The 27,263-nt window shown below is 36.2% G+C and overlaps 2 protein-coding genes and 1 pseudogene across 3 annotated transcripts; 2 read left to right on the plus strand and 1 right to left on the minus strand.

Moving 5' to 3' along the window:
• The first annotated feature begins 556 nt into the window (after positions 1 to 556).
• LOC103962027 (gibberellin 3-beta-dioxygenase 1-like) lies at positions 557 to 3,066 on the plus strand. Its single transcript, XM_009374694.2, has 2 exons — positions 557 to 1,125; positions 2,372 to 3,066. The coding sequence occupies exons 1-2, from the start codon at positions 656 to 658 to the stop codon at positions 2,937 to 2,939; spliced, it is 1,038 nt and encodes a 345-aa protein (XP_009372969.2). The 5' UTR covers positions 557 to 655; the 3' UTR covers positions 2,940 to 3,066.
• A 5,590-nt stretch (positions 3,067 to 8,656) lies between these two features.
• Positions 8,657 to 12,231, minus strand: LOC103962013 (coiled-coil domain-containing protein 93 homolog). 2 transcript variants are annotated; one of them, XM_009374672.3, is made up of 8 exons: positions 12,029 to 12,229; positions 11,814 to 11,927; positions 11,551 to 11,721; positions 11,358 to 11,437; positions 10,777 to 10,924; positions 10,501 to 10,581; positions 9,381 to 9,503; positions 8,657 to 9,090 (listed from the first exon to the last, which is right to left on the minus strand). In XM_009374672.3, exons 1-8 carry the CDS (start codon positions 12,053 to 12,055, stop codon positions 9,028 to 9,030), a joined length of 807 nt encoding a protein of 268 aa, XP_009372947.1. In that variant the 5' UTR covers positions 12,056 to 12,229; the 3' UTR covers positions 8,657 to 9,027. The 2 variants fall into 2 exon arrangements, with proteins under 2 accessions (XP_009372947.1, XP_048436383.1); XM_048580426.1 differs by lacking the exon at positions 8,657 to 9,090 and having other exon boundaries at positions 9,395 to 9,519; positions 12,029 to 12,231.
• A 3,797-nt stretch (positions 12,232 to 16,028) lies between these two features.
• LOC103962014 lies at positions 16,029 to 19,356 on the plus strand (annotated as a pseudogene).
• Positions 19,357 to 27,263: the final 7,907 nt, after the last annotated feature.

Consider the following 27,263-nt stretch of genomic DNA (forward strand, 5'->3'; position numbering starts at 1 on the left):
TAGAGTAATGTTAAGCTGACTGCATATTTGTATTACATTGACGAATTATATGACATGGCATTCAATAAGATAAACATGTTAATTAATATGATAGTGTATATCCAGAGAATTATTATTGACACTTCAAAATCTCACTTTACATTCCAAACTTTTTATAATTAGAAAGAAAAATACATTTGTGAGAACAGTAAAATAAATTTTTTGAAGCGCTAATAACAATTCCTTATATCAATTGCCACGTAAGATATACATATACATTGAACATGCATCGAATGTGATCCAGACAAATTATATTTCATCTATATCAGACGACTAAAAGCTTTTTAAGTAAAAACCTAAGCAATCATCTGTATGTAGAATGTCATTTATCCCTATTGGATATCCCATCCATGTGGGGTTTTCAGATTTCATAATAATTAACATGCATGTACATGATACATGCATATGTTTATATCTATAGAAGGTAATCTATATATAAGATTATCTTCCATAAAAGATCAGATACCCTTCCATGTTAGGTTCTTAGTCATACATATTTCTCTCTTATCTTCATGTTTATATATAAATCTGTGTGTATAAATCCAATCAACAAATGCCAACAAATTGATCTCACTAAACCTTGATTTTTTTCATCTTGTTTCTCCTAATATTTCCAATGGGTGCTATATCAGATCCCTATGGAGCCCATCTCCATGATATCATCCCCATCGACTTTAACACAATCCAGACATTGCCTGAATCGCATGTATGGCATGATCACTCCGATGAGTCTTCATCTAGGGTACCCTCCGCTGACCCGTTATTTGTACCTGTCATCGACCTCATGGACCCGGAGGCTCCAAGTCTCATGATCCGGGCATGTGAGGAATGGGGTATCTTTCAGGTGATAGGTCATGGCCTTACAAAACTCATGGACGATGTGGAGTCTGAAGCTGAAAAATTGTTTGGTCTTCCTGTTGACCAAAAACTGAAAGCCCTACGATCTCCAGGTGGGGCTACTGGGTATGGTCGTCCTCATATATCGCCATTTTTTGACAAACATATGTGGCAGGAAGGGTTTACTATCATGGGGTCTCCAGTCGATCATGCTAAGCAACTTTGGCCCCAAGACTATCAAGGCTTTTGGTAAGTCCTCCATGCATTTCCATGCACGTACGCAAAATGACAAAATTAGTTATACTCTCATTATAAAGTTTGTCATGCTTTCTGTTTGGGATATGTTTGGAGCAACCTTGAGTAAAATTTTGTTTTGAGGGGCATATACGTTTCTATCCAGAAACGAAACATATCTACTTAATGGGTTCAATAATTTACATAAGAATAGACAGTCACTTACCCTTCTGCCTTGCTCTTATCAGTGTTTTAAAAGACTTGCCTTTGGGTGCGCCTAGGTGGCCTTGAAGGCGGGGCTACACCATTTTCACCTCTATTTTAAGGGAGTTGACGAAATACATGCCTAGGCTTCTTGGGGCGCGCCTAGGTGCTTGAGGCGTGCCTGAGGCGTCGATTTGGCATCCCTTTTTCTTTTTTTAAGTTTCAAGAATCTAGAAACTTTTGAGAGTTGTAGAGTTGTTTTGAGTTGCAGGCCATGAACACCAACGAAGGAGATGAAAAAGATGAAGAAGACAACTAGGTTTTTTAGGCTGAGTTGGTGTTTTTAATTTTTTTTTAATGCTTAAATTGACCCCACTTTGCCACATTTATTATCCCATTGGCTTCACTTTTTTTAAAACTAATCCCCCTTTAAAAACATTTATTACCCCACTATCTCTTTTCTCTTCACTTTTTATTTCTAATATTTATTTTCTCATATACTAGATATATATTAGATGAGCATTGTTTTGTTTTTGCTTTTATTATTTTCCTGAATATTCTCATGATTGGATGTAGGAAAGAAAACACCTTTTTATTTGGATTATTATTTTCTTAATGTTATATTATTCTTTTTTTAAAAAGTTCTTTATAGTTTTTCCTTATTTCTCTTTTTTTTAAGACTACCTATCCCACCCAAATATTATCCAAAACTCTCATATAACAGGCACTTACTTAAAGTAGATGTTAGAAATTGATTAATTTGATTGTTTGATTAAACTTGGTTATGTGAGTTAAACTTGTTTGTGACTATTATATTTTTATATGTATAAAATATGTATTAAAAGGTTAGGTCTCAGCCTCACGCCTTAAGGCTTTTGCTTAGGCGGGGCTATCCATCAAACGCCTCGCCCACGCCTTCGCATTTTAAAACATTGGCTCTTATAAAGGAAAACATAAAAAAAAAAATTGAAAGATATGTTACGTACTATATACCATATTAAGTGTTACATTTAATCAAACTTCAAGTTACATTAAGTTTTCTAATTTATTTTTGCAGTGACACAATGGACGATTATCAGAACCAAATGAAGGCATTAGCACAGAAACTAATCCACATTTTCTTCAAATCTTTGGACATTAATTTTGAAGAATTTGATTGGCTTAATGACAGTGGGTTAAGTAGTCCGAGCACTGCTTTGCAACTAAACTCCTACCCGCCCTGCCCTGATCCTACTCGAGCCCTGGGCATGGCAACACACACAGACACATCCCTGGTCACCATTGTCCAACAATCCAAAACCAGCGGCCTCCAAGTCTTCAAAGACGGAGCCGGGTGGGTTCTGGTACAACCCATACCCGGTGCCCTAACTGTTAACCTTGGTGACTATCTCCACATTCTCTCCAATGGGATGTTTACAAGTGTCCGTCATCGTGTTGTGGTGAACCAGCAGATCCAGCGATTTTCCATGGCCTACTTTTATTCTCCCCCAAGGGATTTTACAGTCTCCCCGGTTCTCTCTAGGGTTCTGGAAAAAGTGCCTAAGTACCGTTCACTCACAGTGAAGGAATATGTCGATATCAAGGGGAAGCATCTTGAAAAGGCATTTTCTTTGATTCAAAATTAGTGCAGCTGATTAATCTTTATATGTTAGAACAAATTTGAGGGAGATTATTAATTTATTGTTAGTTTTTCCTCTTCTCTCTAGCATGCACAGATTGCTTATTTCCTGTAGTTCTTTTAGGAATCCGATTGGTCAGAGCTGGATTATATTACAATGCATTATATGGTTATATTGCAATGTTTTTTTTTATTACTAGTCTAATAACGTAGATACTATTATGTCATTTTCAACCAAAAAACAAATGATACCGAGGACAGAAAAAATCAAACACACAATTTCGGGTGCAGAATATTCAAAATCCTTTGAGCTAATGGATAATCATTCTCATATAGTGTTAATCACATGTCAATTTAGCTACATGATGAGAATGCTAAACAAACATGTCAAAAAAAAAAGATATCGTGCGTACATGTTCTTTCTTTTAACTTCCGGAAGATTTATACCTATGATTGGACCACATGAACATAGAGATGAATTGATCGAGGGCGACATCCTTACGAACTCTATTGGAAAAGACAAAATCTAGCCATGTTCTCATGCAAAGGTATTATACCAAATTTGACTCATTGTCTAACTTTTCGGTCGAAATTTCAATTAAAAAGCCTAGTGTAATTGGTTAACTATATTTTATTAATTTAGTGACAACTAACATAAACGGTTATTCAAATGTTACATATTAATACGTTAAATTTAGAAAGAAAAAAAAAATTGTTCAAGCAAAGGACAAGTTGTCTTCATGCGGAGACATGCAAGTTTGCGGAGGGAACCACATCATATATAGGTAAACTTGAAGACTCATTTGGAAGTGCATTTGAAATGACTAAAAATATTTTTAGAAAAATGTTTTGAGTTTTAAAAGCACTTGTAGGAAGCACTTCAAGTGTTTTTTTTTTTTTTTTATGATTATTGACTTTTTTTACTAAAGATTGGTTTGAAAAACTTTTGTACCAAAATCACTTTCAACTATTTTAAAAATAATTTCAAACGAGCCATTTTCAAAGTATAAGATCCTATGTATTTTGTTGTATTATGTTGTATTTTATTTCTCTGATGTTCTGAAATTATGAAAATGCCCCTAAAAGGGCTAAATGGAAATTATAAAAGCTTGATTTCCACCAAAAGACTCACCGTCACTTGTAGACTATGAGTCAAGCCTTTCGTGCTCGAATCTACCTCGAAGTGAGAAGATTTGAAACCTTGATTTTCAAGCCTAGACTTTCCGGCCGAAATCGGCAACTTTAGTGAAATTCAGTTTAGTTTTGGACGCTAACCGATTTCTGAAAATTTTTTGGCCAAAAACCTAGATTCTGGCGAAGATCTGGCCGACAGACAGCGGCGAGCAGAGGCTTCGACGATCGGCATGAGGTAGGAGACGACTGGATAATCTGTAATGACGATGGAATATTATCTAACGGTGTCAACACATTACGTTAACTGAAGGTATATTCCTTCCCTGAATATTCTTTCACACAGACAAAATAGTCTTTCCGGTGATTAGAATCAGGAAGATTCCGAACAAAGGCGACGAAAAATTCCACCGATGGCGCTTAACGACTAACGACTAGTACGTGAACCTAGTTTTAAGTACTTCAATCCCCGTGATGAGCAAACAAACGGAATTTCAAGACTTTTTCTTAGTATCTACGAGCTTTAAGTAGTATAGTTGTTTCACATATAAAAGAGACTTATCCAGAGGAGTTTAGAGGCCAAGCAAGACAAGTGGGGTACAACCCGACGACGTATCAACGAGTGAGCTTTGTTTTTAAACATATATTATATAATTAAATTTCCATAATGACTTTTTATGTAGTGTTTTACAACATGCTATGCTTTTACTTATAAATACAAGTGCTAGTGATGATGTTGAGGTTTATGAAATAATGATGGATCATACCTATTTTATATGCTCATCATTCATGCTTACGCCGAAGTTTATAGTTCTCGTTCGGGTCCGGATTAACTTCACGTGTATATTCACATTGCACTATTACGTTCTCATTGTGTTCTTCGTAAGTGCCCACTTGTACTAGTTGCTTTTGCATCTAGAACTCGTATGGGACATGCTTAGCGCCAATTTCACATGAATGTAGTACTTCAACATAGATTATTAAACCCGCATTTGGATCCTCTCCAAATCTCCTCCCTAGGGATCCTGGGGATCAAGGCACAAGGACCGGTCATCAAAGATCGTGCGGCCACAATTAAATGTTTTTTACGCAAAACGAGATTGCTTTACTTTTAAAGATATAAAAAGCATTTAATTGTGACCGCACGATCTTTGATGAATGGTCCTTGTGCCTTGATCCCCGAGATCCTCAGGGAGGGGTCCAAATCCATTACATTCTACACGGACTTCTGTGTCTGCATTTTTTTATGAGCATATTAAGTTATTTTTTATTTACCTGTATCATTATCACAATTGCTTTTATACATTCACTTTGATTTTCATACTTATTTGCTGTATTATTTTGGAAACTATACATATTTTACAGTAAGGGGTAACTATATTATGAAAAGTAAAGGATTTAATAAATCCTTATTTTTGCTCACTCACACTTTCTGTTTTGCGCCCCTCTATGACTTAGTAGTAGGATTATGTGAAGAGCAAGGGATCATTAGCAGGTTTTGACATTCACTTTTGATAATGTAAAAATTATATTTCTTGTTAGTTGTGTAATATCCATCCTACGAGAAATTTTTCTGGGTTCAGAGCACGTGGTCACCACTAATATCATCCAACATCTGGCAAAAAAATTACCTGAGTTAAATGCGTTTCGGCTTCCCAAAAATATAATCAAATCCATTTTGGATCAACTTCCTTTCTTATTCCTAGTATTCATTTTTTCATTTCTCAGATAAGAATTTATTTGATCAAAGAAATAAAAAATCGGAGTTCTATCCACAGTCCACCACCTCCGCCGCCACAACAGCCCCTGGACAAAAGGGAACGCCGGTGAATGCACCAGCTCTTGAGTTGCCGCCGACCATTTTTGTCGAAGTAAGAGTGGGATAAAGAGAGGGAAGATGAGAAAGATTAGTAAGATAAAGTTGCCGATAAAATCCACAACCAACGATGGAGGTGGATGGTTGCTTTGTGATGGGAGCTTGGGGTCAATGGTATGGAATATTGTTTAATACACTCCACATACTTAATACACCTCATATTTTCTTTTTTAATTAAAATGTATCTTAATACACCCTACATCCTTTCCTGTAGTACCCTCACACCCCAACTCTCAACATACATCTTAAATTTCCTACCTACACCTCACATTTTGCTACCGACACCCTACCCTACACTCTTCACATCTTAGATGCAAATACATAAGTTCAACCAAAGATCTTATTTGTTTCTTCGAATGGGTGGTTTCTAAGTTGTTTCTCCTCCCTGTCAAATAATAAAGATAAAGATTTGAGAATCAGCATTAATGGAAAGAAATAAAAAAAACAAATTGAGAATCCATCGGCAAAAAGGGATTTAGAAATGCATAGCATAATGGTTTTGCATTAACTTGATGAATACTATTTTTGGATTGCTTCAAACTTTTCCAGAAGCTAGCCTACTCTTTGATAATGAAAAAACCATGAAATTCGGCAAAAAGCTACATAAAACTACCATGATATTCTGCATGAGCTTGCCTAAACCTTTAAAATTTGCTACTTCCCTCCATTGCTTCACAAAATTCTAACCACATCAAAAGAAATAAAACATTAATATTAGTTTCCTCCCGTCTCATTAGAACTTAATTACCGTAAAAACCACTAATAAAATAAAGCATGTATAAAAGATTGTTGTTGTATGAAACATTTTGTGGTGTTTAAAAGGTCTGAAAGAAAGTAAGCCCAAACTAACCTTAAAAATCTGCAAATTGACAATTGTATGCTATTTGTATAAGTCTAATAAGAAAGATTTTTTTTTGGTATGACAATTCTTGTCACAAAGCTTCGGGTTTCTGGCGAATAAGCTAGCATGTCTCATTGCCAAACTTGAGATAGCAATTTAACATGGTAAATTGTTACATGTAACGGGCAGAAGGTGAGCACTGTTTTGAGAGTTGAAGAAGATAAATAATCTTAGGATACACATGCTAAAAGTGATTTGAGGTTTATGTAGAGTTTATTTATTTAATTTTAAAATCTTATAAGATCGAAATTGTCATTCCATATTAAGGTATATAACTCATTTAATATTAAATTTTAAAGTGGAATGTATTCAACATATTGTTGAGTGCTAATAAAATAGTTGGCATTTTTTTACCTAAAAATATAAAAAGAACATATTTCAAGCCTTCATTTGTGGGGAACACCAGAAAAATTTTACATGCATGTGTAAAAAGGATTCTTGTACTGCATCCCATACTGCATACTCTCACTTCTAGATTACATTAGTTCTAGACTTCGGTTTTAATTTATTCGTATTTTTACATATCATTTGCATATTATGGATTTGTCACTTTTCAGGTGTCTGCCATCATGCCTTGATTTTAATGGCCACTTGGATATCTAGGTCGAGGTGTGTCAGTACCTATGTTTTGGATTTTCTTTTAGGCCAAAACATAATTTTTTATGTTGAATTTTCTATTTTGTGACAAAACATAATTTTTTATTTTGAATTTTCTTTTTATGACAAAACATAATTTTTTATTTTGAATTTTCTTTTAGGCCACAACAATATTTACACCAGTGGTGAAAAAATAAATTGATATTTGTTATTCACGAGATTAAAACCTAAAACCATCACTTATATATATATAAAGATAAGTCGAACCATATACTCTTAACAGTAATCTAACTCATTGGTCTCATATTAATCAATTTAAAATGTGTATGGCAATGATACTCTCTCTTTTTTATTTTTTATTATTATTTTTTAATGGTGTTAGTGGGTTAAATTGATAGTTGTTAGGAGAAGAGGGATTGTGGGAGTTGAACCTGCACCAAGTTGCATAGGCATAAAAGCTTTCCATCAAAGCCACCCCCCCCCCCACCCAACCCCCCCTTCTTTTTTTTTTTTTTTTTAACAAACAATAGTGTTAGTGGGTTAAATTGATAGTTGTTCGGAGAAGAGGAATTGGTGAGAGTCGAACTCACACAAGGTTGCATGGGCATAAAAGTTTTCCATCAAAGCCCCATCTACGCTAACCAATGATATTGTCTTTCGCGCTTAAATTTCAATTCTCCTCGTCATATTGATAAGTATTAGTGTAGATTATCTTAACCGTATGAAAAAAAAAAAAAAAAAGTGTAAAATGATTGAAAGCGAGATGCAATGCATTAATTAATTAAATTACATTTATATTGTCTAGTAGTAATGTCAACGTGTGATCATATAATGGGTGACTACCCTAATAAAAGTATATGCGTCATCATATCAAAGCAAGATGGAAACAAAAATGTCATCCTTGCTTCATCATTGTCATATATATTGAAATCAATTTGTATCAATTATAAGTTCGTTTTCAATCATATAATCTTTGACTTTTAAGGAAGCACTTCCAAAGAATCAGCCATGAGATCAGACCTTCGTCGGTATGGAAATAGATAACTTCAATTTCTACATCAACCTGATTTTCCTAATATTTCTTTATATCTTGGTAACCACTAATCGTTTTATTATTCGCAAATAACGGAGATAGCCAACCCGTTTGGTTTCGCGGGACTTGGTCTCCACTCTGTTGGAGGAGGCCCGCGTTCATATCTCATGAACGAGAACTGTTGAATAAAAGCACAAATAATGAAGATAAACTCAAAATCTACTACATGTACGAAATTCAATGGGGGAGTATTTTTACACAAAATTAATTGATCTTTAATTTTCAACTTATGACGAATGAGTTCCTCGTGAATTCAGTAAACAAGCATTCAGTAAGCAAGCATGGGACCAACGTGCGATGACATGAAGATGGTTGAAACACCTCAAACTTCACATGCTACGGAGGTACTTCGATGTAACTCAACCTGGAAGATGTTTACCCAAAAAAAAAAAAAAAAAAGATTTTTAATTTACAACTCATGGTGAGCGAGTTTTTAATATCAATTTAACAAGTGAGCATGCGACTGATAGGCGGTGGCATGACGATGGTTGAACACTTCAATCTCTGGAGATGTTTGAAGCAGAACTTCTTCGGAGTACCTCATTCCTTGTACATTCCTCCTGGATGTTTAAAGATCTATATCAGTAATTTCGGGGGAGCTTGGAGTACTGGTTAGATATAGTTTGGCAAGAGCCAGGACAATGACCACCAATTCTCGCCAAACTGCTAAACACACGCTTACTTCTGTGTAGAAGTGGCCAATGAAAGTGACAATGCTAGGAAATTATAATTACCTAGATACTGCGTATTACATTACAAGACTAGCATACACGACATTCTCTGAATTAGCAATGAACTAAGTGCCGCAAACGCCAACTATTAACTGTGATGTCATGATTACAATGCTTACCTGAAAAGCTTTTAAGAGTGAATAACAGCGCCTTTGCTCTGCACTTGCTGCAAAATACTTTTCTTTGAGAGCATCACAAACTTTTTGCTCTTCTTGAAGCCCATGTTGTACCTTTCGAAGTTTCTGCAAGATAGATTTACTAGCAACCTTCAGAATAACTTGAAGCATCCGAGAAAAAGTACGCACAGAAGTTGAACATTAGTTCAGGCTAAAGAAAATGACATATTCGGTGCGTGCAATGTTGAATTCTTCTAAGAAATGACATAAGCACAAATATTGTTTCCTTGAAGAGCATACAAAGTCCGAAATAAACTTGACACGGGACTTGGTTAAATTATATCAGTTTTATCTTATTAGTCTCTCGAATAGGCTAATAGCTCAAACTTTTTATCTTATTTCTCCCTTCACATGGTGGGTGCATCTGTTCGGTTGCAATCCTTATCCTACACTATAGATGACACTAGGGATGACATAGCTATACATACCTATGTAATGTTTTGTCTTGAGGCTTAACAAATTTTGTAGTGCGGAAGTTGTATAAAATTTACATTGATACTAATATTGGTGATACTATCAAGGAGCTCCATTGTTAAAAGTTCATTATCAACCGTGAGAATTGGCCATTCAGTAACTCGGTTCACCAAGTGGCTGCAAGGCACAATTTAATCCTCTCCAAAGCTATGTATACTGTCAATGCTAGTTAGAACTTTAACCAGCCTTTCCTTGAGGAAGGAGTAAAAAGGCCATTAACTCGAGCCCTTGTAAGGTCGTACTGATCAAAAGGCCAGCTGACTGGATGCTAGTAAATGGTTTACTGGAACGTTATGGGGGCAAAATCCTCATTTCTAATAAAAGGTCAAAGGTGCCATTCACCAGCACGCGGTAGTTGGTTCTCTTTCACAGAAACTATGGATCTCTGAGGACATATAAATAGATATGTATTATGGAAACAGAAAAACAATGCTCTTTAGGATCAACTAAATCATACTTTCCAAGGTTAAGGAGTTAAATTTCTTCTTTTAAGACAAAGATTGTGAAAAAATTTCTAGGCAGAATGGGGGTTTCTTTTTTGATTCCCAACAGAAAATATGCAAGCAATTTGATTATATTTGGAGAATACCTGTTGACTGCCCCTTATGATTCCTTCCATGGAGTCAATAAGTTTCATGCGACCGTCAGTGCTATTGATTGCTTCTTGAAACTTACAAAGTTTACAAGCAAAACAAGTTGGTATTAATGAGAAAATATACTAACAGCCAGGACTTGAAATCCCTCCTGCATAAATCAAATTTTCCCAAAGAAAAACAATGCAGCCATAACCATAAAAAGGTTACGTAAACTACATCTACTAAGAAACATAAGAGTACTGATGGAAAAATTCATAGCCGTAGCATACCTGTGAACTTATTGAATTCAACAATGACATTTCCTTCAGCATATATTCCTTGATCTCCAAAAGTGCATTGTAAGTGGCATAGTATTTCCGAGTTTGTTGAAGTTTTCCCTGAATTTGAGCATTCAATTCTGACAACCGGCGTTCATACCTGCAGAGTGCAGACCCAAGATTGAGTCAATTAGCGTTATTCTTATGGCCTGTTTGGAAATGCTTCACTTGAATGTACTTCAGCTTATAAGCACTTTTACAGGAACGACTTCTATTAGAAGCACGTCAAAGTTTTATAAAAATCCGAGTGTTTCCTGAAAAAAAGCACTTGAAGCACTTTCAGAACGTTCCCAAAAGCGCTTTTGGATATCTAAAAACGCTTTTAGCTATTCTAAAAGCACTTCCAAACATGTCTTATTCTATCCTAAACACAGACACAATAATCAAAGACACCATATGCCCTGAACTTCAAGTCTCATACTTTGACCAATTCACCAAAATTCTTCAAACTTGTTTTTCGGTGATTCACCAACTGAAACCAAAAACCATAAAATCTTAAAATTCTTATAAACTGAGCAAGAATGAACGCATACTGGACGAGCTCAGATTGCGAAGGAACATCATCAATCTGGCGCTGTACTGCCAACACTGCCCTTAGTTTAGCTGCAAGTTCCTACACATTAATACTTTCATCATTAAAAAGGATAAAACTTAATAAATCACCACCATTTTGCAGCAAATGATCACAGCTTCCTAGTGTTGCGAGCAACAGCAACAGAAAATTACCCTTTTCGCCGAACCGATTTTCGCCTCCGATTCACTCAACAAACGATCCAGTTCATCAGGAACATCCTCACTATCAACCCCATTTTCTATTTGGTCCTCCAATCTACGAACTTCAGCCTCCAATACGGAATTGCTAAGAGACTGGACTTCAAGCGTTTGCCTTTCCAACTCCTGCAATAACAGTATCGAATTTCAATCAATACCCATCACCCAAAAACGACGACGCTTCGAGGGTAAAGAAAGATTTGAGGAAAACACTGAACCTTCAGTGACTGCTTGAGCGATACCAATTTTTCAACCGCAGTTTCAGCGCCTCCCTTTTCGATTTTTTCTCTCAAACTTTGCAATTCGCTCGTGAAATTTACCTTCTTCTGAATCTGAAATTAATATAAATTTGAAAAAAAAAATCCCAAAATTTTAGTAAAAACGAATTTTGATTTGCCGTGAAAAATGAAAAGAAACCATTTTTTTCACTGACCAATTCGTTGAGATTGTCTTCTGACATTATCGACCTTACGAATTGTTTAGTTTCGCAGAAAAATAACAGAAGTTCCTGGAAACGACGACGTTTCCTTCTGGTGCGTAGGGGCTTCGTTGCGAACAAAGGTAGATTGGGAGGTGGAGGGAGTTGACGGTTGAGGACGGCGAGGCCAGTACGCGACTTAACGAACTTTCATTGTTTTGGGTTCGTTCTAAACGACGAACCGTTTTGTGGGCTTAAAATTTGGGCTTAGACCACCTCCAACCTCAGGTTAGAACCTACAATTTTTAGTCTAGAAAATTTAGGTTTTAATCCAGAAACAGTTTTTTTGCTCAAACTCTTTTGGGTTAAAATTTTAGTTCCAGATTATTAAAAAATGAACTTGTGCCAATTTTTTTTCTTAAAGTAACTTTTTTGAAAGACAAACTTATGTAGACTATCATAATTTAATTTTATGAACATTTTAACCTAAAAATATTTAGATTCCAACAAATATTGAAAAATCACTAACCGATACCATGAGACTCATGAAACACTATGAAAGAATATGAAATACATAAAATAATTTTTTTTTTGATTACTTTAGCTGTTGAATTTAAATTTGGACCGCTGGAAATTTTTTTTTTTTTTTGTAACTGTTGGATTTCATCAAATTAGATCTTAACCGTTAGATTCAATGAATTTATACACACACACACACACACACACACACACATATATGGTGGACCAACCCTATTAAACCAGGGGGAATCCTAGGCTAAGTACTGGTTTGGTACTTAGGTGCTTTTATAAAAAGTGGGTATAAAAAAAGCTGAGCTCAAAAAAGTGTTTTGGTAAACACTTAAAAACACCTTATTTCACAGTTTTGGGTGAAAAAAAGCTGAAAACGTGAAGCAGCAAAAAGGAGCTTATTCTCACAGCACAGCAAAAGCAATTTTTTTTTTCAAAGCACAACAATACCAAACCAGCCTTAAATTTGGCCTAGAAATGAGTTTTGAGTTTTAACTCATATTTACCCCAAGGGTTGGAGCAAGTTGAGGTAAATTTAGAACCTAAAATTTGAGTTTTACTCCATGGGTTAGAGTAGGCCTTATGGGTTTAGAGTATTGTTTGGCCGCATTGTCTAAGGTGTGGGCAACATTTTGCAGACCTTGGCTGCAGATGGTATGTGATCCATTGAATCAAATCTAAACAACTGAAAAACAATTTATCAAAATAAGATTACTATGAAATCGGGTCATCAATGACCCCTCACTAAATGAAAACGGTACCCGGCAAAATTTCAAAATTTCAAAATTTTGGAAATATAAAATCTCCCCTCCTTGTTATCAACAACAACCTACTTAAATTTGTCTTCTCCTCCCGAAACTCTTCATCTCCCACGTTTGCTCAAGCGTCATTGTCATCGAAAACATCCTTATTGTTTGAAAACTTGTCCAAACCTAGTGGTAGTTGTGTTGTGCTTATCTTTTCCAGCTTCACTACAATTTCAGACAGCATTTACGAAAATCAAGGTAGTTTGGTTGAAGGTTGTGCATTTGGTTCCACTGAAAAGATGTACTTTTCACTTCATTTGAGTTGGGTTCAGAATCTTTGCACCATCACTGACGTCATATTTGATTCTCCCCATTCAATTTCAAATTTGGTGACTTTTGAAAATGGAACCTTAAAAGTTAATTTTGTACTTTTTGTTAATTATGACAAATTAAGTTAGTTGTAAGGTTAATTATGCATGTTCGTTGATTTAATTAGTTGAAATTGGTGGATATATGTGAAATTATTGAGAAGGGTGCGTTGTGAAGTTATGAAGCTATGTTGACGGGTTGTGTAAAGGCTAGGTCATTAACTGCTGTTTTGGTTAAGTTGTAGTTTTGGGATAGGATTGATTTTTGTTTTTAAAATATTGTTAATTTTATGACGGGAGTTGATATTGATTAAGTAATGATGATCTATTGACAAAAGATATATAGGTATGAAACTATGTTGACTACTTGTTGTAACTTTGTGTTTTGTTGAATTTATGTGTTTGCATTGTTATATGTATAGGATATGGCAACCAATAATATTCAACGAGCAACAAAAAAAAGATGTGTATAGGTAAACAGTTAACAACCTATCCCAAGCTCCCCATGTGCTAGGATTGATTAGGGAGAAGCTTAAAGAGGGTTAAAGGCCTAGAGGGGCTGACTAATTTAATCGGTTGTGAATTGACCCAGTTTACAAAGCAAGACTTTTGCATGATTATCAGGCTACGATGTGACAAACTCGTTGACGTAGAGGTTGAGCCATAAAGGATTAGGCTGCTAAGGGATTATTTCTCGAGAATTAGGGTTAGCAGGTGAAAGTAACAAAGGGAGGAAAGAAAAGGGCAAGGGTAAAGCCAAGGTTGTCCTGAAGAAAGTCACAAAAATATATATATGACTTGCGAGGCTTGAAAGGGCGTTTAAGGAGTGCAAGAACAAGCATGATGTTTTCAAGCTAGGCTTGGTATACTTTGATGAGGCTATATTGATTGGGGCAAAGGCCAATGTCATTGTAAATCTAAAGTACCTTTACCTTGTAGAGGATATGGATAGGTTCAATAGCTTTGAATGGGAGTCCATCTCATTTGACATATATGACTTGCGGTGCTTGAAATGGCGTTTAAGGAGTGCAAGAACAAGCAAGATGTTTTCAAGCTAGGCTTGGTATACTTTGCTGAGGCTATATTTATTGGGGCAAAGACCAATGTCATTGTGAATCTAAAGTACCTTTACCTTGTAGAGGATATGGATAGGTTCAATAGCTTTGCATAGGAGTCCATCTCATTTGAACAACTTCATGACAGCCTCTCGTGTCCTGCTTTAAGGAAAGGTAGAGGTAAAGCTAAAGGAGATGGTGAGTGAGATGATGAGGAAGAAGAAGAAGAAGTTAAGGGAATCAAAAGGAGGCAACGGTTCAGATGGGGCTGCAAAGGATTTTCGTATGATTTTTAGGTAATATGTGTTACTTTCGTTGGTAATGTTGACTTTATTACTATGGTGGAGTAATAATTTATTGAGCAATACGTGTAAGTGTGGGCATGTGAAAAAATTTCCCAACATGAAAAGCCCTTATGTTATTGCAAGATCTTAGATTCGAAAGCTACACCGAGAATTTTGCGATGCAAGACAACGAAGAAGTAACTGATCCACGAGTAGCTACAGTTGTATGTAACCGATAGCTGGGAGGTATAACTATATTGCAAACCTTTTGAAAGTTATGGATGAAAGTGAATGTCTGTGAATGTTGTATGTGAGAAATGTATTGTTGATGCATGGCTTTAAATAGAGAGTGTTCCGACTGAATAGGAAAGGAACAAGGCGTACTGGATGTAGGCGATGATGTTGATATTGTGATTCCTGACAACCTCACTCCCGACATATATGATGTCAGTGATTCCTGACAATCAAGGAAGGTGTCATTGGCGCGATTGGCCCATGTGGAGGAGATTTCAGAGAGGATGGTACTGAAGAAAGTTGAATAGTTGTCGAAGCTGGTAAAGTAATTAAGGAGGGAAGTGAAGGAAAAGCATGCAGAGGAGAAGACGAGGAAGAAGAAAAAGAAAAAGATGTGGGAAGCGAAGAAGAAAATGAAGAGGGAAAAGAAGAAAAATAAGGAGGTAAAGAAGAGGTGAAAAAAAAGAGGATGGTGAAATTGGCGGTGACGTAGAAATTGTTGTGGAAGAAGAAGAAGAAAAGGAAGAAGAAGATAAATCAAAAGAAGAGGAGGAAGAAGAAAAGGGTGGTGAAAATGAGGTTGATGAAAAAAATGGTTTGGAAGGAGGGGAGGAAAAACCTGTGGGTGAAGATGGGAATGAGGATAAGGAATTAAGGGATGAAGGTAAGAGGGGAGAAGGGGTGGGGTGAGGGTGAGGGACCCAGAGGGAATGAGGTAATGAGAGCTATGGAGGACGAGGGTTGGAAGGTGTTTGTAAAGATTGTTGAATGGAGCAATCCCTTAGATGTATACTGCGAAGATGGTTCAAAGTGTAGCCGATGAGTATGAAGATTTGAAGAGTTCGGACGATGACAATGAGGTGGTTATATACACACTTAAGGGTGAGCAGGTAGGGACGAAGAGGAAGGTCCCCTCCACAAGGATGACATCAAAATCTGTGCGAACCAAAATGGGGCAGTAAAAGAAGATGAAAGTGGTTTGCTAGATGCCTTTATTGTTTGACGTTGCAAAGTGCCAAAAAATATGTCGGTAAACCCAAGCAGGATGTTGTGCAAAGAGAAGCGTTAATTAAGCCAAAGACAGAAACTACGTGGTTGAGGTGATGGAATATTTCTATCACTTCAATAAGTTGAAGGAGAAGGCAAAGAAGTAAGTTACTCATTAACATTTGGATTTTATGGATGCATGAAAAAATTGATTAAATGACTAGATAAGGTCAACTGTTTTCTTGTTACATTGTTAGTCTGATTGCCCAGTTGGAGATATTGATTTTTGGCGGCGGCTTCTGAACTAAGAAGGGGTGGTTGTTAACGGATGTAAGTGGCTAAACTCTATGTGTTATGGAGTGGTATAAATGTGTTGAGATTTCATTGGTGTGAAAGTTGAATAAAATTTTGTATATTGTAGTACATTCACTTGCAGCTCTATCTCCTGCAAAAGCATCATGATGAGGCACGGAGGATATGCAAGTGTTGACCATCAACATAACAGACTGGTTTCTGGTAACACATCCTACTTAATTTCTCTTGAAATTGAAAAGTTTGGCAATATTGTGATGTTGAGTGTGTCTTCGTAGATGAAGTGTCGTACATGTTTTTTGATTAATTTAACACTTGTGGATAGTCATACTATGAACATTGCCATGCTGAGAAGACATTGAAATGAAAACTAAAGGCCGGAAAGGGATTGCATCCAAACAATTTGAGCCGATACCGGTGAAAATAGTGACGGGGAAGGGGTGGAGTTTGGTAGATCATGGGCGGAGGATGTGGATAGGATATGACCCCTCCTGAACCTTGATCCCCATTCGGTTGTCATAGAGTTGAATCTTAAAGGTGGGAGAATGAATATACTCTATGAAGATTGCAACCCACTCGCAGCAAGCTTGTGCGAAATTGGTTCCCATCGCTCATGTGTTGCCAGTGTCCTTCTAAGCCTTTACAACAATTAATGTAAGCTATACAAGGCTATAAGTTACAAGAGTACCAAACCCAAATTATAACAAGGCCCAATCGGGTTGTGCTCACTTTAACATTTTCCTAAAATATCTTACTCATTGCAAGCGGCTTATAGCTCAAGTGGTTAAGAACGTTTATTCTTACACTCGAAGTGTTGTTATTGTATTCACCCTCCTACCCTCCCCAATATTGTTCCAATTATACTTCGACTACTTAATTTTAGCAAGCCGAACCGAATTGCTAACTAGTCTTACGTTACTGAATAAGTTGAGTGTTGGAATTTTACAGTGGCACATTCACAACGAGTTTAGGTTACTTAGCTAGCCGAAACAGTGTAATTGTATGATCTTGTAAGTTTACAATTATATCCCAACTGCTAATTGGTGATGCCAATTTTAATTATATATTCCACGGTGCCTATTCCAATGTGAAATTGCACCAGTGCCAATGTCTATGCAAATTTCCAATGCTAGTAGTACCAATGCGCCAGTGCAAGATTTCAATGCCAATTTCGAGTGCAAACTTCCAAACAAACAAACTGCTGATGCTAGCTGACAAACAAACAAATTAATCCCAATCAAAGATGACGCACATGGCTACTTTAGTCTAAAGTAAGGTTTTCAATTGCACTATTCAAATGAATGGTGTTTTGAGATGGATTTTGAGTTCTTTAAAAAATTCATTTCAAAAAAGAGAGATTTTCTGCTTTACATATTTTCTTTGAATATGCATGTTGGATATGGTGTGCATTGTCTTACTGTATATTGGTGTAGGTCGTGATGTCATTCCACGAGTGTGGAGGCAATGTCGGGGATGATGTACATATCCTACTTCCTCATTGGGTGACAGAAATTGGCCAAAAGAATCATGATATATATATTACTAATAAAGAAGGGAAACGCAACACTGAATGTCTCACGTGGGGAATTGATAAAGAGCTGGTTTTAAGAGGCCGCACTGCTGTTGAGGTATAGTATTCTAGAATTACTTTGTTATGCTGGTTTTTTTGTTTCCATGGATTGCCATAGCTCCTTTCCTATATTTGTCTTCTTTTACATGTTCCACTCATGTTTTAAAAGAAACTATTGCTAAACCTATTCCAACTTATATGTTCTATATTTCTAAGAATTTTCCTTTTTGTATGTTCTAAGAATCAGACCCTATGCATTCTTACTGTTTAATGCTGAGAGTTTCTATTCTGCTATATTATAATGGAACCAATGCAGGTTTACTTCGACTACATGAGGAGCTTCAAAGTTGAATTTCATGAGTTTTTTAAGGAAGGAATAATATCAGAAATTGAAGTTGGATTAGGTCCGTTTGGAGAGCCACGATATATCCTTCTTATCCTGAACAGCATGGTTGGAAATATCTTGGTATTGGTGAATTCCAGGTACCTTAATAAATGGTGATCCCTCATTTCATTAGTGGCATGCATAATAGCTAGGGACTGACGGCTATTTCTAAATGTCAAGTTAATAGCCCTTCATTTATCTGTGGTTATGATCTTAAGCCTGTAGCTCATTTGATTTTTTACCTCTATCTGAACTTTGAAGTAGTTCTCTGATTCAACCTGGTTTGGTGTAGTGTTATGACCGATACTTGATGAAGAATCTGACGCAAGCTGCAGAAGCAAGGGGCCACTCCTTCTGGGCCAGAGTACCAAATAATGCAGGTTCTTATAATTCCCAACCACATGAGACAGGGTTTTTCCGTGACGGAGGTGATTATGATAGCTACTATAGCAGAGTCTTTCTTAATTGGTACTCCCGTGTGTTGATTGATCATGGTGATCAGGTACTTGCTCTGGCCAATTTAGCTTTTGAAGGCACACGAATTGCTACAAAGGTGAGTCACTTTATTAGACATTAGTTCTTCACAAGTTTATTTTTTTTGTGGAGTTTCTTTATTTGATTTATGAGCAGGTATCAGGTATCCACTGGTGGTACAAGACTGCCAGCCATCCTGCATAATTAACTACTGGATTTTAACTCCTGCAATCATGATGGGTATGCGCCAATTTCAACAATGTTAAAAAAAAAACATGAGGCTATTCTGAATTTCACATGTGTTGAAATGTGCATATTAGACCAACATGAGGGCTTTTCAGAAGCACTGGCAGAACCCGAGGGATTAATTTGGCAGGTAAGCACAGAAACTTTTATGTAATTACTCCCTGGATGTTAAGCGTATGTAAATTAAGCAATAAATATGAATCACCACTATTTGGAAAGCGAGCATCTGGTTTGGTTAGATGAGAAAAATCTTAAAAAGCATCAATTAGACTTTTGAGCAGAATATGCATACTTCTTTTATTCTTGGGAAGGTGGCCAAATTTAGAGTCCGAGTCAGTTGTTATTTTGTGAATAATGGATTTGCTCAGATTCATTTTTCTCCATTCGTCAAATAAATACTTCAAAATTTCTAACTAACATGGGCAAGCAACACTGGATCAAGATGGCGGGTCTATTGTTACATGTGAAATGTCAGTTTCAGTAGGATTATGTACCGAAATATTCTCTATGAAGCCTTTTAATTTGTTTTTCTTTTTAATGTTTTTGGATTTCATTTTTTTCTTTCAGGTGATGAATGCTGCAAATTCCTACTTTTAATTTCTCTGCCTCCTGTTAGCGATTAGGAATGAAATGCAGAACTCTCAGGCAAGAAGACGAAGAAGAAACGCTTAGAATTTCGATTAGAAAATTCGGAGAATGTTACTCTACAAATTCTTCCATATATTCAGGGAAAATGCTCACTGAGCATGTGAGCTCACACATCAACAAAATACCCGTTGGAGGAGAGAGAGAGAGAGAGAGAGAGATCCTCAATTCAATCTCAGCCATCCATTTCATTCTCTACTTGGATTAAGACACTTGTCCACGATCAAGCCCTATGACTTAACTAACACATTACAATTTGAACACTCAATCTCAGCATATGAGCTAAGACAGAACATTAATCAAACTTGTAATCCTCTTTAATCAATTCATCAATTTACATATTAACACTCCCCCTAAATTGTGAACTGATCTTACTCCCAATTGCTCTCTGAGATCACAAAACTGCTCCTTGGCCAGTGCCTTTGTGAATATGCCTGCTACCTAATCTTTGGTTGGGCACAGTACACCAAATCAATGATTCCATTTTGCAAAGCCTCGTTGATAAAGTGATACCTTCGATTGATGTGCTTAGTTTTATGGTGAAAAATAGGGTTCTTGGTGATTGCAATAGCAGAGGTGCAATCACAATTCAAGGGAGTTGCCACAGTCTGTGTTTCACCAAAATCCTCTAACACAAACCTTAACCAAGTTTCTTGTGCAGGAGCTTCTAGTGCACTAATGTACTTTGCTTCAACTGTGGATTATGCAACACAATGTTGCTTGACTGAGGACCAAGAAAATACTCCACTTCTGAAAGTGAATGCATATCCTGAAGTGCTTCTCATATCATCTTCAGATCCACTCCAGTCACAATCATAGAATCCAAACAACATTGCACCTTGACTTTTCTTGTACTCCAAACCATAGTCGAAGGCTCAGTACCCTTTTAGCAGTTCCATAGTGCTTATTAGTTGAGTAGTGCATAAACCTTGCTAATAAGCAAGTAGCATACATGATAATTGGCCTAGTTGCAGTAAGATACAACAAGCTACCAACAATTTTTCTGAACTGTGCTACATGTATAGCTCTACTATCATTATTCTTTCTCAGTTTGTCACCTGGAACAAGTGGGATACTAACAGGTTTACAATCCTGTAATCCAAATTTCTTAAGTAGGGAAGTAGCATACTTCTTTTGATGAATGAAAATGCTACTTTCAGTTTGCATAACCCCCATTCCAAGAAAATGGTGCAGTAAACCCAAATCTGTCATATAATACTTATGCATCATATCAGTCTAGAATTCTTCTATCATTTCAATACCACTGCCAGTATAAATGATATCATCAATATAAATTGACACAATGAGTATTCCTTCACCCATCTTCCTTTTTGTATACAAAGTTGCTTCATTGTCACTCTTCTTGAATCCATAATCTTCAAAATGAGCATCAATTTCATTGTACCAAGCCCTTGGTGCTTGTTTCAGTCCATAAAGAGCTTTGTGTAGCTTGTAAACCTTGTCCTCTTCTCTTTTTACAATAAACCCATCTGGTTGATCCACTTATACTTCTTCTTGGAGTACACCATTCGAAAGCAGACTTAACATCTAGTTGAAATAGCTAGAGCAACTAATGTTCTTATAGTATCCAACCTTGTAACAGGTGCAAATGTCTTGTTGTAATCCACACTAGGCTATTGTGTATATCCCTTAGCCACCAACCTTGCTTTGTTTTTCTGCACAGATCCATCTAGATTCAGCTTGGTCTTGTATACCCACTTTACCCCAATTACTGGTTTGTCAAGTGGTCTATTCACCAAGTTCCAGGTCTGGTTTTTCTCTATCATATTGATTTCATCTTGCATTGCAGCCTTCCAAGCTTCATCTTGTGCAACATCATCAAAGCTTTCAGGTTCAACAATGCACAGATTGCAGTGTTCATATACCTCACTTAGATTTCTCCATTTCAAGGGAGTTGAGTCAAATGCTTCTATATCCATAGGGTGTATTTGTACACTTACACCCCGAACACTTGACCTTTCACAAGAAATAGAAGATGATATCTTGGAAGACTCTCCAACTTCACTAGTATATATTTCTCTAAACTCAGGTGGAATTAGAGGAACACATATTTCCTTCACTTTGTTTTCTTCCCAATTCCACTACCCATTCTCATCAAACACTACATCTCTAGACACAATCACCTTCATGGTAGTTGGATTTAGAATTCTATATCCTTTCTCACAAGCTCCATATCTAATAAAGATTTCTTTTACATGTGATACTTTTAGCTTATGTCTCAAATCTCCAGGTATTAGAGAATAGCATACAGCACTAAATACCTTAAGATGTTTAATCCCTGGTCTTCTTCCACTATAGGCTTCAAATGGTGTAACACTGTCTAATGCACTTATAGGACATATGTTCAATAAGTAGAGTGCAGTGTTGACTGCTTATCCCCATAGTTTGTAGGGTAGTCATTTCTCATGCAGCATGTTTGTAGCTATTTCCACTATTGTCATATTCTTCCTTTCTGCCACTCCGTTTTGCTATGGAGTATATGACACAGTGAGCTATCTTTCTATCCCAATTGATTCACAAAATTCATTAAACTCAGTGGAAGTGCCTCTATCACTTCTTAATTTCTTTAGGGAATAACCACATTGCAGTTCAACCATAACTCTAAACTTTTTGAATATCCTAAACACTTCTGATTTATTTCTCATAAAGTAGATCCAACACATTATTGAATAGTCATCAATGAATATAAGGAAGTATCCATTCCCACTTATGGTTGGAACCTTCATAGGTCCACAGATATCAGAATGTATCAGTTCCAATGGTTCATGTGCTCTCCATGTGTTCTCCTTAAGAAATGACTCCATGTGATGCTTTCCAAGTACACAACCTTGACATACATCATCATTATCTTGGATTTTAGGCAACCCCAATACCATTCCTTGACTCTGTAACAGCTTGAGACTCTTGAAATTTAGGTGCCCAAATCTTTTGTGCCACATCTTTGCATCTTCTTGCACATTTGTTCTCAATGCAAGTTCTTTGTTGGTACTGAAAATCAAAGGAAAGCATCTGTTTCCCTTCTGTTTCACACTAACCACCAGATTTCTTAGAGACATGTCATCAAACACATCCACTCTATAATCTCCAAACAAAAGAAAATAACCATGCTCTGTCATCTGTCTTACACTGAGCAAGTTCTCTACAAGTCCAGGTATAAGCATTACTTCTCTTATGTATCTTTTGCCCTTCATTGTTTCAATGATCAGTGTCCTTTTTCCGGCCACTTCAACCAAGACTCCAGTGCCTACTTGGACCTTGGCTTTCACATTTCTGTCAATGTCAACAAGAAAATCTTTCATGGATGTCATATGATTACTACATCCACTATCTATGTACCATTCATCACTTATCTTCTTCACTCTCCCAGAATGATTAGCATAAAATAGGTTTCCAACTTCTTCTACCTGATTAGTAAAATTCACTTAATGCACAACCTTGTTTGTATTGCAGTATCTTGTAATATGACCAATTTTGCTACACTTGTGACACTTGACTTTGTTCTTAACCCAACATTCTCCATAGTGTAATCTATCACATAATTTACACTTATCCCCAGTGTTATTGGCATCACTCTTCATAGGGAAACTAGCCTTATTACCCCAATTAGCCTTGTTACCCCATTGTTTCCCTCTTGGCTTAAAATTCTTCTAGTATTTGCTATTGTTTGGCTGACCATCAAACCTATGGTGTCTAAGTCCTTAGTATTCTCTATCACAGTTGCAATACTATCATAGGACTTAGGTAGGCTAATTAACAACTTCTGAACAATTCTTTGACTACTCAGATCTTCACCATAGCTTTTTATTTGATTAATCAAATCAAACGGTTTAGCAATATACATAGAAAGAGAATCATTATCATTCATGCGAGTATATTCAAAATCTCGCCTAAGACCTTAGAGTTTCACAGATCTTACTTGCTTGTCACCAACAAATTCTTATTTCAAAATGTCCCAAGTAGCCTTTGCACTTTCCTGAGTTGCAATTCTTGGGAGAATTTGATCTGAAACAGCACCTTGGAAAATTCCAAGTGCTTTAGCATCCTTGACCGTAATCTCACACATTAGCTTCTTTTCCGCCTCCGTGAGCTCCTCCTCTTTCTTCACCGGAGTTTCGTAGTTATTCTCAACCAGATTCCATAGTTCGTGCGAATCGAAAATGGTTTTCATTTTGATTTGCCAGAATTCAAAATTCTCGCCATTGAAGACTTGCGCTCTCAGTTCTCCTCCTCCAGATCCAGCCATGTTAAACTTGATCACTGATATGAACTCGAATCACTGCAAAAGCTTGTTGCTATGAATCCAAGCTCAAACCTCATAGACATGATGCCCAGAGATTTTTCGATCCAACCTGGCTTTGAGGCCATGTTAGCGATTAGGAATGAAATGCAGAACTCTTAGGCAAGAAGAAGGAGAAGAAGAGACGCTTAGAATTTCAATCAGAAAATTTAGAGAATATTACTCTGCAAATTCTTCCATATATTTAGGGAAAATGCTCACTGAGCATGTGAGCTCACACATCAACAAAATGCCAGTTGGAGGAGAGAGAGAGAGAGAGAGAGAGAGAGAGAGAAATCCTCAATTCAATCTCAGCCATCCATTTCATTCTCTACTTGGATTAAGACACTTGTCCACTATCAAGCCCTATGAGACTTAGCTAACACATTAACACCTCCTTTCTTTCTACTTGCACTAGTTGCGACAGAGAGAGAGGGAAAGGGAAGAGTGGGGATCGCACCGCCATGGATTACGTCGCCGGTAAATTTGTAATTTTTGTTACTGTTATTTGTTAATTTATCGGTTTTTTTTTTTTTTTTTTTTTTGAAGGTCAGTTAATTAATCAGTTAATAGTGTTGCTGTTAATGATTTAGTTTAATTAATCAGTTAATAATGCTGGTGCTAATGATTTAGTTTTAGTATAACGATGCTTTTAATGATTTGGTTTTGAGTTTAAATCTGATTAGCGAAAATCGGAGGGTTTAAGGTTATGCACTTGCTTTGGATGTGACTGCCAAAGAAATTCAAACTTCTGCTAAGGTAATTATCGATAATTGGATTGTTTAATGCGAACAAACGTGGTAGTGAAATGTTAAATTTTATGGCTACAAGTTTCTAATTAGAATACTAAGGCTGCAATTCATGATGATCAATATGTTGTGACTTAAACAGTTATTGCAAATGTATTGTTGCTTTGTGATGAATGAGTTATCATTCGCATATAAGACTTTTTGTTTCTCGATATTAAGTCTAAAATAGAGATTTCAGAGCAAAACGTTGATCCAGCATAAGCGAGTTGTGATTTTGGAGTTTTTATATGTTTCCAGATAAAGTTAGGATATGCAGAGATTAGAAAGTGAAAAAGGGCAAAGGAAAGCGATGCTGACTCACGAAAGATGGTTCAAGTCTCTATTGGAGGTACATTGGATTTATGTTTCTGATGTGTTAAGTACATTGTTAGGACTATAGATTTGGATTGAACTCAATGTTGTCCGTGTATATAAATATATGTGTGTGTGAATATATGTGTGTGTATATAGATTTATACATAAAGGGAAGATGGATGGATAGGTGTATGCTTAGTCCGTAAAAGAAGAGAGAACAAAAACCACACCAAACAACTCGCATTTAAAGCTCTTTTTCTTTTTCTCTTTTGACATAAATCTCTCTTTGTTAGATTGCTAGGGGGCTGCACTGTGTGAGGGCCATGTATGTTTTATTACAGTCGTATCCATGGTTTTGGGAACTGGAGAAAAGAAGTGGAACAAACCATTTGCATGGCAAAGGCCGACTTGATTCTTTCTCGAATTTGTAGTGCACAAAAATGGTTTAGTATATATGTGAAGGGGATAAGAGGCAGATATGCAAATGTTGTATCAGAGATGATTTCTTTACAGAGTTCGGTGCTTACATTTGTAGTTTTAAGATCAGTGTGGATGTTTCATAACATTGAAGGATCCCCTATTCCAAGAATTGTTATTGCATTCGATTTCGTGATTTGAGTAGTGAAATATATCCATGAATTGTCTTTTTTCTTGGTCAAAATAAAAGTTTATATTGTACTAATAAATTATTTCAAGTATATGTCTGAATGCGGCTGGTGAACTTGGACTGAGTTTGATATGTTGATCGCTTGAAGTAAATCGCTTTGTAACTATGATTTGATTTTCAAGAGATTAAATCACTGCCTTAGGCATCCTAATTCCTAAGAAATCTATTGAGCTGTGTTGTTTTTAGTAGGAAATTATGGTTGCTGGTGTTAGCAATGGATTGAGTCTTTCTATTTGCTATGATTGTATATCTAAACAAGCATGACCTTAAATTAGGTGCAAATAACAAATTTTGTTCACAAAAGAAAATGGATAGGTGTATGCTTATTAAATTTTGTTTTTCTTCCATTACGTTATTTGATTTTTTTGATGTTACTACTGTGAAATCAAATCCGTTCGATGCATTACGCTTCCAGCAGAAGCGCAACGTTCATGAACTATTTTCTTTCAATTGCTCCTTAAACATAAGAGGGCATGCTAGCATAAACTCTTTGGCACAAGGTAGAATAAAACTTTATGTAATCAACTCATTTTTCATGTCATGCCATATTGGTTTGTCGAAGTTTATATGGACTGTTATGAACCTATAATTCTGTTATCCGAACTACAGCATATAAACATGGTTGCTTCCTTCTGACTTGTTCCTGCATTAAGTAATTTTCTTTATATTGAAATTGAATAAATTTAATTTTCCTTTATATCCAAATTTATTAAGTAATTTTCTTCAATTTCTTCTCTTTCTAATCAAAGACATTCAGTTTCTTTCCACTCATTGTACAATGTATTTATATGCCAGCTCACTTAAATGTGTATAAAAGCAAAACTGTTTATCTTATCGACCTCATTCACTCATGTATCCCTCTATTTGTTCATAATTGTGTTGAATTTATTCAACTTAAATGTGTTTTATTCATCCGACTACGCCTAAAACAGCTAGTTCCCGTAGCAACGCTCTGGACGTATTTTCTAGTTCATCCTAAACCAAGCATAAGTAGCTAATATTTGTCAAACTAAGCACCACCTTTAGTTCTGCAGTTCACAACCATCCTAGACTAAGCATGAACAGAAAATACAACCAACTTCTTTTTTTCCTTTTTTATTCTTTCACAACATTGGTTTCCACCATAATGTGAAAATGTGAAGGTAATAAGAGTCTCACGTTCGTGAAAGGAAAAACATTGTAAGGATTTATAAGAGTATCTCCAAAAAAAGATGTCAAATTTTAAACATAAAATTTGAATTTGACAGCCTATATGGTATTTTGACATCTTTCAAAATTTTTCTCTCCACCTACCCGTATATCAAATTAAATATTATTTTATTACACTATTTTCTTTTCTTTTTATTTTA

Source organism: the organism of the source record quoted next, unplaced genomic scaffold, assembly GCF_019419815.1.
Source record: "Pyrus x bretschneideri cultivar Hongxiangsu unplaced genomic scaffold, Pyrus_bretschneideri_v1 Contig15, whole genome shotgun sequence".
Taxonomy (NCBI): Eukaryota; Viridiplantae; Streptophyta; class Magnoliopsida; order Rosales; family Rosaceae; genus Pyrus; species Pyrus x bretschneideri.

What these genes read in the sequence shown, in the direction of transcription:
- LOC103962027 (XM_009374694.2), top strand. Translation starts at nt 656, where the DNA reads ATGGGTGCTATATCAGATCCCTATGGAGCCCATCTCCATGATATCATC. An exon ending in CAAGACTATCAAGGCTTTTG is followed by an intron (nt 1,126 to 2,371) that starts GTAAGTCCTCCA and finishes TTATTTTTGCAG; the next exon opens with TGACACAATGGACGATTATC.
- LOC103962013 (XM_009374672.3), bottom strand. Translation starts at nt 12,055, where the DNA reads ATGTCAGAAGACAATCTCAACGAATTG. An exon ending in AAATCGGTTCGGCGAAAAGG is followed by an intron (nt 11,438 to 11,550) that starts GTAATTTTCTGT and finishes ATTAATGTGTAG; the next exon opens with GAACTTGCAGCTAAACTAAG. An exon ending in CACTCTTAAAAGCTTTTCAG is followed by an intron (nt 9,091 to 9,380) that starts GTAAGCATTGTA and finishes TTAAACATCCAG; the next exon opens with GAGGAATGTACAAGGAATGA.